A 13757-nucleotide genomic window follows, 5' to 3' on the forward strand; every position below is an offset into this window, starting at 1 on the left:
GAAAGGTTAACGTTTAGCATGCCTGTGCTACCGGTAAGTGCCAAAGCCAAAAACCCAAGTGAAAAACACAAGATTTTAGTGCAGGTGAGTGAAAGCTGTGTACAGTCCTGTAGTAACTCTTGAGATCGCTAACGCCAACCACACTAAATTTAAAGAGTAACCATTTAGACAGAAATTTTAAAAGGGCCCAAAAGTGCTTAAAATTCCTTATAAAAGGTGTATGGTGTATAAATGTATGTCCCTGGATTATGTGAATCATGTGTACATGTTCATACTAAATAGATGGAGAGCTACGAAGGTGCAAAGTACTTGCCAATCAGCACTTTTGTCCACTGTGCTTGCAGTAGATGAGCCCATCCTAGGCACAGCAACCACGGTGCTAAGAATCTTAAACAAGTAACAGCATTCTACAGAAGGTATAATGTACTTACCTATCAGCATCTAAATCTACTGTGCCTACCTGAGCTGTACAAGGCAGTTACAAGGAGCCGCACACTGCAGATTAAGGGATTGGCAGATAAATATACATTTTACCTGGGAGGCGTGTGACAAATGACTGAGAGAGGATTCTCACTGCTTGGGTTTAACTCCTGTCTTCTCCTCTGTCCTTCATAGGCACTCTGAGAAGAAAACTGGGTCGCAGATCATTAAGAGGACCCCTGTCAACAATGTCTTTAAAGAAAATTCACAGACCAACATACTTCAGCTGCCCCACAGCCCTCTGCAACAGGTAGCCTCAGGAAAATAGTTATCTCATTATATGCTACCCTGTTATTACTCATTTGTGTGTTGTAATATGTATTGGCTATTATTTTTATTCTTTATTTTAAATGCATATTGGAGCATATTGATGGACCATATATCTTGCTTGTTTCTTGTTTAATTGTTTTATTTCCCTCAATGGATACCTCTCTTATCTCTGTAATTTGTGAACTTTCCCTGTGTTTTTTGCCTGTATGACCCCTAGCTCAAATGTCCATAGATACCCCCTCCCTTAACTTTTTTTGTAGGCCAATCTGACACTACTATATTTCTCTCCCTCAGCTGAATTTAAAGTATATTTGCCACAGTCTTTAAAGAAAATTCACAGACCAACATAGTTCAGCTGCCCCACAGTCCTCTGCAACAGGTAACCTCTGGAAGCAAAATAAAGGCAACTAAATCCTCTCCCAAGGTTAAAATCACCAGGTCCTTCAAAAAATTTAATTTTCAATCATTTCTAAATGACATCAAGAACCTCCCCTGGCACAGATTAAACCTAATCCCTGATCTAGACTCTGCAGTTGAATTCTTTCAGTCTGAACTCCTACAAGTTTGGAATTTACATGCCCCGCTGCGTAAGGTGAGAGTAAAAGGAGCACACTTCAATTGGATCACAGCTGACCTCATTCAAATGTACCAGTTTCGGGATTCATTGTGGTCAAAGTTCAAGCATACTGGCTCTATGAACGATCACTGTGTATATAGACAATGGCGAAATATATGCACTAAACAAACAAAATTGACCAGGGCCCAATATTTCTGTGAAAATCTGAACAATAACATATCTAACCCTAGAAAGTTTTGGAAACTCATAAATAACTTACAAAATCCACCAATCCACATCCAACTCTCCACTGTCAATGTGGATAACCAAACCCTGCAACTCCCTTAGAAGTAGCAAATGCTTTTAACAATTATTTTGTCGGATGCTCCACCACCCTGATTGACAAACTAATAAATGGCACGCATCCTGAAACTACAAATGTGGATCAGGCCCCACTAAAACAGCAAAGACTCAATATAGAGAAGTTCAATTTTAGACCTGTACCCATCAATGTCATTAAGAAACACCTTAATAATCTTAAAATGAAAAACCAGTCTGGACTTGATCAAATCCCAGCAATGCTGTTGAAGCTCAGTGCACCGGCAACTGCTAAACCTGTCACAACCCTAATTAACGAATCCTTGATGTCTGGATACATACCCAAACTTTGGAAAACTGCAAGAGTAGTGCCTATTCATAAATGTGGGGAGTTAACCTTGGTTTCTAACTATCGCCCTATATCATTGCTCCCAGTATTGTCAAAAATCTTAGAAAAATGCGTCCAAAAGCAATTATGCGAGTATTACCAACATTCTAACTATCTGACCCCTGATCAATCAGGTTTTCGCCCGAATCACCCCACTACAACTGCCCTCCTAAAAGTTTGCAACAACATCCAAACTGGCATGGAACAAGGAGACCTAATTGGAGCTATTTTCATTGATTTTGCAAAGGCCTTTGACACAGTAGACCACGACATACTACTGCTCAAACTAAAAAAACTCTGGTATTGCTGATCGTCCGTTAACCTGGTTTCGATCATATGTATTGGATCGATCACAATATGTCTCCATTTCTGACAGTGACTCCCTGCCTCTCCCAGTCACGTGTGGTGTTCCCTAAAATTCCATTCTCGGCCCCCTACTATTCGCATTATTTATAAATGATCTGCAAATCCTCAACTGTACACATGTACGCAGATGACACAGTAATCTATGCAAACAATTCCGATCTGCCTCAGCTTGAAGCAGTCCTCCAAGACCAGTTCACAGAGGTAGAAATGTGGATCTCAAAAAACAAACTCTTCCTAAACACTGACAAAACTGTCACAATGATCTTTGGAACGGGACCTAAATTACACAAATTACAAAATTCACATCTACGTATCAAAACAAAATCCAATTGCACACTGACCACAGTCCACTCTTTCAAATACTTGGGTATGTTGTTAAACCCTAATCTATCTTTTGGCCTCCACATAGAAAAATTTGCATCTAAACTTTATCCAAAACTAGGTGCCCTGTACAGAAACAAATCTTGCCTCAGCCTTACAGTAAAGGAAAAGATTGTACAGCAAATGCGGATGCCTATCATGGATTATGGGGACGTAGTTATACGCACCTGCACCGCAAACTCACCTTAATAAACTTAATACATTGTATAACTCATTCTGCCGCTTTGTGCTACAATGTAACTACAGGACCCACTATTGTGACATGCTAAAATAACTAAACTGGCTGACGCTGGAATCCAGACGCACCCTCCATCTTTCCTGCCTTGTGTTTAAGAGCCTTTCTGGGAAGCTCCCACCCTACCTGAGCAAAATGCTCTCCCCGGCTATTCCCACCTCCTATAACCTCCGATACAGTATCAGCACATTATTTAGCTTGCCTCAATACAAAAAGAAAGCAGCTCGGTCCTCCTTTTCCTACAGAGCACCACAGTTATGGAATGACCTCCCACAAACTTTCAAACCTTCCCCAAGCCTAATATCCTTTAAGAAATCCCTCTCTACATATATCAAAACAGAATGCACCTGTCATGGTTGATTACATATTTCCTACCTGTTCTATGTTAAATTTTTGCATATATTGTGGATTATTATTGTTTTTGAATTTTATTGTAACCTATTGTATCAATGCAATGTTTTGTGGAGCCAGGACATACTTGAAAACGAGAGAAATCTCAATGTATCCTTCCTGGTAAAATATTTTATAAATAAATAAACAAATGTGTACATCAGCACTTCAGAATTTACCTCACTCCCATCTTGGAGGCAAAAATGTGGCTGAGGGACTCTGGGAGTGTGGGAGGGATGAAAGCTCTGGTATGTAGGAGTGTTTGTGCCTTCACCTAAAGGACTGGAATGTAATACCACATGTGATGACTTTGTAAACTCTCACTATTTTATGAAATAAAACATAATTCAAAATTACAATTCCTAGTGTTAAATAGGAATACTTTTAACACATTACTGTTTGTTTTTCTTAACCTGCTAAGTTATTGAACTAACAGAAACAGGGATCAAAGATCTATGAAGGTTCCTTAAAAAAAAGAAGAAAAAAAGGCTTGGCCTTATTAGGAGAGGTACACAAAAAGAAAAACTATGCCACCAGCACTTTACATTTAAATTAAATGCAGATTCAAGCTAGATGCAGTACTATCCCAACTTGGTGCAATCGTCCACAATTTACTACTGGAACAGAGCAATACAAAGAAAAAAAAAAAAAACGTCGGTCTGTTGCGATTCTAGCTGTGAAATAGCATGGGTGTCGCCAACAACAGTAAGACCGCACTATTCCTAAGTGCCCCAGGCAATGAAGCTTGCAGAAATAGTGCAAACCCACCATTGTTGACAAGACCGCTGCTGTTACAACTCTGAAAGTACCTTGCAACAGGCTACATACAGGGTATATTGCTGGTGTTAAGGGGTTAAAAGACAATCAAAAAACTCATCCTAGTAGAGAATGTCTTAACCTTTATATCAACCATAACAGTGGCAGACTTATAAAGACCCTCTGTCTCTTGAGATATATTAAAAGGCAAACAACCCCCCTCCTAACCAAAAGGCAAAGTAGCAATATATGTTGCGATCACTTTCAAGGTCAGAGAAAGCCTCTCTGATAATGGTCAGTAGGGTGTCTGGGCTGTTCCTTCTATGTAAGACAAACACTTTTGTTGGAGAAGAAAAGCATATGTAGAGAGTATCCATCTCCTCAGTAGAGATACTTACATTAGTCCGAGGCCATATACTCACTGATACCCTTATGGCTCTACAAGATGTCTTAAGTTAATCTTACATTAAAAAAATATCATAGCATGAAGCTCCTACATAAAGACACAACATAAAACCTATTAAATTGTAAAAAAAGCAGGCCTATAACAAAGGTAAAATAGAAATAATGCGTTGCTCAAATATTTGCAAACAAACAAAATACACAGAACCCTTTATAAACATACTTTGTTGGGCTTTGGTGTTAGTTTGGGAACAAATTTATATTTATATATTTTGTGTGGGGCACATTTGTTTAAAGCAAAACCCAAAGAACAATAGCAGTCCCATTCCTTCACGTGCATGAGCTCAATGTTATCTATATGACACACATGAACTAACGCCCTCTAGTGGTGAAAAACTGTCAAAATGCATGCACATAAGAGGCGGCCTTTAAGGTCTAAGAAATTAGCATATGAACTTCCTATTCTTAGCTTTCAACTAAGAATACCAAGAGAACAAAGCTAATTTGATGATAAAAGTAAATTGGAAAGTTGTTTTAATTTACATGCCCTATTTGAATCAGGAAAGTTTATTATGGACTTGACTGTCCCTTTAAGAACAATGTGCCACATCGTTATTCGCATTTATTTATTTTCATTTATATAATATTTGGCAGCTATAATGCCCAGAATTCAGAGAATGTTATCTTTCTACTTTTACATTACAGTAAAATTAGCAGAATCCTCAAGAGGAGATTTCAAGGACTTACATTTGATTTAAATCAAGTCTCTGTCAAGAGTTCATGAGAATTAAATAGTTACAGCTTACAGCCTGCATACAAAGAGGTTTACACAACTGTTTTTTCCCAGGATTGTTCCTTTTTAAAAAAGCAAACCATGTACACCAATGCACTACTGGGACCTGGCTGAACATATATGGTGAGCCAATGACAAGGGTCATATGTTTTTAGCCACCAATCGCCAGCTGGCTCCCAATAGTGTATCATTGCTCTTGAGCCTACCTATATATGCTTTTTTAACAAAGGATATCAAGAACACAAATTAAATTTGATAATAGAAGTAAACTAAAAAGCCTCTTTTTGACTTTCATTTCCCTTTAACATATTTGTACCTAATTTCTTTGTTTCTTCTTAGTCAAATAATATGAATCAAAACTCACTTAATACATTCATAGTGTAATGCCAGCATTGTTATGTACCATTTATCTTCTCTGCGAACATTACCTTCTGAATCCTGAGGTAGAGATAAAACCCCTGTTTCCAGTCCACGATAAATTCAACCACTGAACAAGGGTGCATCGTGGCAGCAGATACTCCAAAGTGGTGTCATTCAGATTGGCCCAGTAAGGTTGTAAACTTAGATGAATGTATTGAAGAGGATCACAGCAATGCTGATAAAGGAGCTTGCAAGTCTGTGCTAGCCGACATAGGTCTGGAAGGGGTAGGTGGCTTATAATTAATTGAATCAGCTGTATTATAAAGAGAGAAAGAAATAAAGCTTGTTATGATTGACAATAGAGTGCTAACTATAAAATGATGGATTACTTAATATTCTATGAATGCATTTTACATAATATATAGTCATAGTGGCCCCTCACCAAATGAAAACACAAACTCTATACCCACACTCCAAGCAAACAGTTACTTCCTTCTCTCTAAAGTCTTTTGCCTTTTCATGTATGAATGAGTTGACTGTTTTTTATAAATGTATACATCCATTTAGAGGTGGCTTCCTTTACTTTTCTACTCCATCTTTACGCACACTTTTTCTTTGTTCAGATATAATAAAAGGGACACCTCTTTGTTACTAGCTAGCATTTAAAGAGAGGATTAATTTAAAAACAATGTCATTGTAACAAATATATCACTACGTCTGTCCAAGAGAAGGGGTGATGTTGGTTAGGATACGCTGACTTTACCATCACTTTAATATCCATCGTATGCATAGGTTCAAAAGGAGGAGCCTGCAATACTCTTAACACCAAGTTAAAAGGTATAGGAAAGCAAAAATTAAACTTGCATGATTCAGATAGAGCATGTCATTTTAAGACACTTTTAAATTTACTTCCATTTTCAAATGTTCGCTTGATATCCCTTGTTGAAAAAGAATATGCACATACTGTATCCTACACTAGTGGGATCTAGCTGCTGATTGGTGCCTGCATACATTTGTCTCTTGTGATTGGCTAACTAGATGTGTTCAGCTAGATACCAGTAGTGCAATGATGTTCATTCAGCAAAGGATAACACGATAATTAAGCAAATTTGATAATAGAAGTTAATTGGAAAGTTGTTTAAAATTGTATGCTCTATCCAAATCATGAAAGACAATTTTGGAGTTTCCTATCCCTTTAACACTGGTAGGAAATTTTTCAAATGACCCAGCTTTAAAGGACAATTTAAGGACAGAATTACAAGGCTCTTAAACTGCAGAAAAACGAATAATAAAGTTAAATGCAGAAAATAAAGTTAAATAAAAATATACCCATTAAAAGAGCTCTTGAAGAAAGGGAAACGCTTATCCCTTACTCATAAAAACTCATCTTCTATCCAGACAGCATACTTGTAAACTGTGGTGCACGTCAAACTTTCATTATATATATATATATATATATATATATATATGGGTGGCAAGAAGTACGCACACTATCACAACAACGCACGTAAACTCGAAGGCCGGCATGCGTCAAGGTGCGTCAAAAGTATGCGTGCAAAAAACTAGCGTGTGTCAAAATGAGTGTGAAAATGCCAAAGCGTCAATAAAAGTATGAATGTGGGAAAAAAATTACGTAGTGAAAAAACATTCTTTTAAAGGGGAAAATATTAAATAACAATATACATTTAAACTGTTCCAAGGCTATGTACATATATAACAATATATATTGATAACCTAAATGGCTTTTAGAGTGCCAAATAAAAATATAGTACTTACCCAAAGGCACTCTGCTACTGGATGAAATTAGTAGTAAGCCAAAACCAGTGCTGAAAAATAACAGCAGAGGAACTGGAATAGGAGTATATCGACAAACCAACAGGCGCAGGCAAAGGAAAAGTCCCTTGGACCCCATGGTAAGGCTTGTGACTAAATACCCACTGGTGAAATATGTATGTTTTTCCCAATACTTCTCTAACAAGCAACATGTACTCTGAGGGCAAATGGGCTTCAACGATCTGAGAACCCCTCTCTCTGAAGAATCAAATGTACATCTTCATTCTTTGACCACTACCAGTGGAAGCAAGGACAAAACTGAGGTACTGGTAAGATGGAAGGGGTTTCATAGAGTTCTTGAGGTTTGGGAATCTTTGCCTCCTCCTAGTGGTAGAGAAGAGTAATTCCCAGGAGAAATGGATCGTAACCTCTCACCACCTGTATGAAAGACAGATTTCAACATGGCAGCACCCATGACTAGAGGAAGGCAGGGAATAACATCAATGCTATGTTTATCAAATTTCGTGTTTATTGTCCCTTTAATTAAATGGCTATATTAGTGACTATATAGCACATATATCCTCAACAAAACTCAGAGCTTTAGCGTATAGCAATAGGTTTAGTTGATTAAAGGCAGCTAATAATATTATTAACCTAATTAACAGTTCAAGACTTGAAGCTGTGTCCTTGAGGTTTGAGCTGGTCCTGCACTTGCTCGGTCAACCAACCATGTCCTATCAAATTCTGCTGCTGCCAGGAGATTTTCTTCATTGATAGCTTGTTATAAACTATGGGTGTTAAACAAAATTTTGCATTTTTTTCTATCTGTGTAAGTACAATTAATTCCCTAACTAATATATATATATATATATATATATATATATATATATATATATAAGAAGAAGTGCTGACTGACTGATCAACGCCCAGCTCAAACCGTTTAACCTAGGAACGTGAAATTTGGAAAGTACGTTGTTTTTATGACATAGGCACCCAATAAAGAAGGATTTTTGGAAAAATACGTCCCTAAGGGGGTGAAAAGGGTGGGTGAACTTTTTATGAGAATACCTATATCTCAAAAACCGACCATGTTACAGACGTGAAAATTGGTACTTAGATTCTCCTTGAAAAATAAAGAAACACGTGTTTTACCATTTCCCCAAAATCCACTTAAGGGGGTCAAAAGAGGGGGGCTGATTTATGAGGATACCTATATCTCAAAAACCGACAATTTTACAGACGTGAAAATTGGTATTTAGATTCTCCTTGAAAAATAAACACGTGTTTTACCATTTCCCCTAAATCCACTTAAGGGGGTCAAAAGAGTGGGGGGGCTGATTTATGAGGATACCTATATCTCAAAAAACAAAGATATTACAGACGTGAAAATTGGTATTTAGATTCTCCTTTAAAAATAAAGAAACACATGTTTTACCATTTCCCAAACATCCACTTAAGGTGATTTATGAGGCTACCTATATCTCAAAAACCAAAGATGTTACTGATGTGAAAATTGTTATTTACATTCTCCTTTAAAAATAAAGAAACATGTGTTTAACCATTTACCCAAAATCCACTTTAGGTGGGTCAAAAGAGGGGGTCTGATTAATGAGGCTACCTATACCTCAAAAACCAAAGATGTTACTGATGTGAAAATTGGTATTTACATTCTCCTTTAAAAATAAAGAAACATGTGTTTAACCATTTCCCCAAAATCCACTTTAGGTGGGTCAAAAGAGGGGGTCTGATTTATGAGGATACCTATATCTCAAAAACCAAAGATGTTACAGACATGAAAATTGGTATTTAGATTACGAGAAACACAGAGAATTAACGAAAACTCAAGAAGTTCATGTCAGCGAGTGTGCAACCTAAACGGCACACATGTGAGGACACATGCCGTTGCGAGTGGTCAGGGTTTTCGCTATTTTTTACAAATCACAAAATCCATGCGAGCAAAGTCGCGGGCAACAGCTAGTACAGTATATATTTTTAATGGAAACATAAAACTACACATTTAGAATATTTTTGCATCCATGGGTTTTTAGCTGTAGATTCAATGATCTAAGAGAATTAAAATATATAAAGGCACAAACTAGAGATTTCAATAGGTGCACATAACCTTAATGGGACACTAAACACAAAATAAATGCTAGATATGATGCATTCAAAGAAAAGATTAGTCTGAGAATAACACGTAGATATATTTTTTAAAGTTTCATTAGCTGTTTAAATATTGACAAAATAAGTAAAAGTTTTAATGTAAAACAATTGGAGGTGCCATGTTGTAACTTAGGTTACCTTCTCTGCTGTCCCAATTAGGGATAGTTATAAATAAGTACTAGAGTATGCAGCTAATGGTTGTGTAGAATATAACAGTGTTCTGCACTTACATATTGTTTTTAGTTTATTTACATTTTTTTATTATATACATTTTATTATTAAATATTGAACAGTATATTCAAATATTCATACATGACAATATCAAAAGAAATAAAAAAAATAAAAAAAATTGTTTAATATATTTTTATTGAGGTTGTGAGAATCATTACAGAAAATTTTCATCCAGTGACAATAAGAAAGTTGCATAACCAGTATAACAGTAATAAATAATGAAACCTCTTTGGTCACCACGTTGTCGTTCATGCAGTTAAATAATCTAAGAGAAAGAAAACATTTGGGACAAGTGGGGGTTAGTTTTGGTTTGGCCACTTTTGGACCAAGTTAGCGGGAAGGGGAAGTTCAGCGGGCAAGAGCCGAGGCCTCATAAGAATAGATCTAGTAATTAGTCCACTATATTCGTTCACAGTGAACTATAAGAACAATATGACAAGCCAGTGCCCTATTTCAAAGCATATCTACTAACCAGCTCATATAGTTAGTTTGTAGGAAGAACTGTAATTATTAACGGCTCACTTCACAACAAACAACAGTATACATGGTTAACCATGACCCTTTCTATACTTTACCACCTTAGTTGCAAGACAGTTTTGTGGCCGAGTTTGGTGAAAAGTGACATACATAGTGTCAATAATATGGTCAGAACATGTTCATGCATTATAAACCTTCAGGATGCTCATTAACAGTTGTTAGCTAAAAACATTGCACATAAAGTAATCCTAGGACACCTAAGTGGTAGCTAGATTAAAATAAATGAGTTGGCTTAAGTCCAGCAAAAATTTCTATATACATATAAATATATACCTGAGTGACAGAAGCAATTAGTATTAAGAAACAGTCTATATAGCTGATCTAACTTCTGTGAATAAACTAACTGAATATATTATAGAAAATCCTACAGTGACAGTGTGTGTAGTATTAAGCTATATAAACACAAGCTATTATTATATTATACTTGTTACAACTTTATATATAAGCTTCTATACAATGAACACATAAGAAGAGGCTAAGCATTTAAAAAAAAGAGCAAACTTTAAAGTCATTAGAGCTCAAACATGACCAAGTGAGACAAGAGCTACTATGAGGGTTTTCTAAATAATGAGGTACAGAAATAGCTTAGTAGCATTATCTGGATGTGTATCCCAGATTGAACCCCCGTAAGTGGTGGCGAAGATACAATATAATATAATAAGCTAGGAATTAGATAGTGATAGCTATTATCAAACTAGGGTGTGGTGTGTCTTTATAACAGTAATAAAGATCGTCTCATGTGGAGAGACTTCTGGGAACCGCACATTAAATCAATCAGCCGCTGAAGAGCTTAAACATAGATAAAACGAGAAGGTTTATTCCCTCTCCAACAGTTATTTCAAAGATCAGTAATGTCCCTCCAGGCATCCGGTCCGCAAATAAATGAGTTATTTGTCAGGTAGAGACCAGGATGACATGTAACTCAGGCAAATCAGTTAACCCCAATCCGGACGCCACATCTAGTATATATTGACTGTCCTGTATCCCATAGCCACCGCAGTATCCAGCGCAGAGAGTGCTCTGATGAAATGCATCACAAGGGGAGTCCCCGCTGAAGTAGATCCAGTTCCAAGCGCTGAGCAACCATCTGTGGGTGAGATATATATAACAACGATCTTCGTGCACATAGTAGGGGACATAGGAACACCTGGTAAACAGACGATAACTTAGAAACTGTGCGGTGCGGCTGGGCCACTCGGGTTGTTCTGGGTAAGCAAGTTCTAGCCCGTTACCGGTCCCATGAAATGAGTATGGCTGGTTCATCCCTTTGCACGATGAGGCTGTTAATCCTCCAGGCCTCCAGGAAACGTCTATCACATTCTCCCCGATGGCAGCAATAGGCAACCCCACTCCGCAATGGTCCGGCAAACCGTGCATATACTGAGCGGCTCCCCGTTTTGACTCGCTCCTTGTTGTGCTAAAAAATTTTGTAGCTGGGGTAGAGAGCGTCGACTCCGGTCTCGCTGCTTTCCAGAAAGTCGTAGTAGTTGTTAATACCGCCTGCTGAACCAGCTCCTGAGTAACAAGTGGGGTTGTAGCGGACGTTATGTCCTTACACAGGTTAGATAGTTCAGAGAAGTTATGATCCATGCGGCGCCCCAGGGATTCCAGTAGAGCTTATAATACCTTGTGTAGGTCCGCCATATTGATAGTGGTAGAAGGGCAAGAATTACTGTCAGAGTCCTTAGCGATCTAAATTGAGCTTCAGAGTTATATTTCCCTTCATATACCAGAGCTTTTAGCAGAGTCACCAACACTCATTCATTTCCTCCATAGCTGTACCAAGATAAGAGAATATAAACCACTTATAAACGGTAGCTTAATCAGAGTCATGCCGGAGCTTCTGTAAAATATGTCTAAGCGCCATCTTGTCCTGGCTCCGCCCCTCAAACAAAAATATTTTAACTGTACTCTTAATTATGTGGAATATTTACAATCAACGTTTACAAGACAATGCATTACACAGGGTTGTCGATCATTATTCCTGGGATATACAGTATTCTCCGAATCCAGTGAAACACATTTAATAGAGTCCTTAATAAGGATCAAATATTTAACCCAAAAGGGTCCCCCTACCACACATGATCTACAACAAACTTTTATATTGCCCACAACTCATATCCATGATCTACAACAAACTTTTATATTACCCACAACTCATATCATTTTATACAGATATTATAGCCTCCCGGGTCACCCTATCATCTAAGAATCTGTTCTACATCTGTCACTTGTCAGGGCAAAGACCTGTTGCTGTATGGAGGGGTTTAATGTCTTGATAAATTCCCTCCATTTTTAAAAAAAATCTTTAATTCTTGTTGCTCTATTATAGAGTACATCAAATATTTCAATATTCCGTTTTTCTAAAAGAGCTGAGTGGGTTTCTCGAATATTTGGGATATGAGATGACAGCCATGCTCTCATTATACATTTTTTTTGCCATCAATATTACTATTGTCAAGAACCCAGCTTTCTCATGTCCAAACTGTCTATACGACACATATAAAATAATTTAAAATATTAAAGGTAGAGATTAAACATAATTTATGCTTACCAGATAAATTCCTTTCCTTCCGGATAGGGAGAGTCCACGGCTTCATTCCTTACTGTTGGCAAATGCAACACCTGGCCACCAGGAGGAGGCAAATACACCCCAGCCAAAGGCTTAAATATCGCTCCCACTTCCTCATTACCCCATTCATTCTGCCGAGGGAACAAGGAAAAGTAGGAGAAATAGCAGGGTATAAATGGTGCCAGAAGAATAAGTTAAATAATAGGGGGCCGCCTTTAGACAAGAAAAAACGCGAGGGGACTGTGGAAGGAAAGGAATTTATCTGGTAAGCATAAAATATGCTTTACTTTCTAAGATAGGGAGAGTCCACAGCTTCATTCCTTACTGTTGGGAAAAGTATACCCAAGCTCCAGATGACACTGAATGAATAATGGGAGGGAACAAAAAGGAAGAAGCGGACCCTATTCTGAGGGCACCACAGCCTTCAAAACTTTTCTCCCGAAAACTGCTGCAGCCGAAGCAAAAACATCAAACTAGTAAAAATTAGAAAAGGTATGTAAGGAGAACCAGGTAGCCGCCTTACAAATCTGATCCATAGAGGCCTCGTTCTTAAAGGCCCAAGAGGAGGCCACTGCTCTAGTGGAATGAGCTGTTATCCTCTCAGGAGGATGATGTCCCGCAGTCTCGTTAGCTAAGCGGATGACACTCCTTAAAGCCTTCTGCCCCTTACACTTCCCGGAATAGACAACAAAGAGGAAGATTGTCTAAACTCCTTAGTAGCCTGTAAAAAGAACTTCAAGACGCGAACCACATCCAAATGGTGAAGTAAACACTCCTTCGATGAAG

General features: G+C 37.8%; 1 protein-coding gene across 4 annotated transcripts in view; it reads right to left on the reverse strand.

Moving 5' to 3' along the window:
• Window positions 1-13757, reverse strand: part of FBXL4 (F-box and leucine rich repeat protein 4) — a 323445-nt gene that overhangs the window by 166092 nt on the left and 143596 nt on the right. For all 4 annotated transcript variants that reach the window (XM_053710564.1, XM_053710565.1, XM_053710562.1 and 1 more), the window contains exon 4: window positions 5764-6008. In XM_053710564.1, the coding sequence (XP_053566539.1) occupies window positions 5764-6008 (245 nt within the window). The remainder of the gene's footprint in view (window positions 1-5763; window positions 6009-13757) is intronic.

Source organism: Bombina bombina, chromosome 4 (assembly GCF_027579735.1).
Source record: "Bombina bombina isolate aBomBom1 chromosome 4, aBomBom1.pri, whole genome shotgun sequence".
NCBI lineage: Eukaryota > Metazoa > Chordata > Amphibia > Anura > Bombinatoridae > Bombina > Bombina bombina.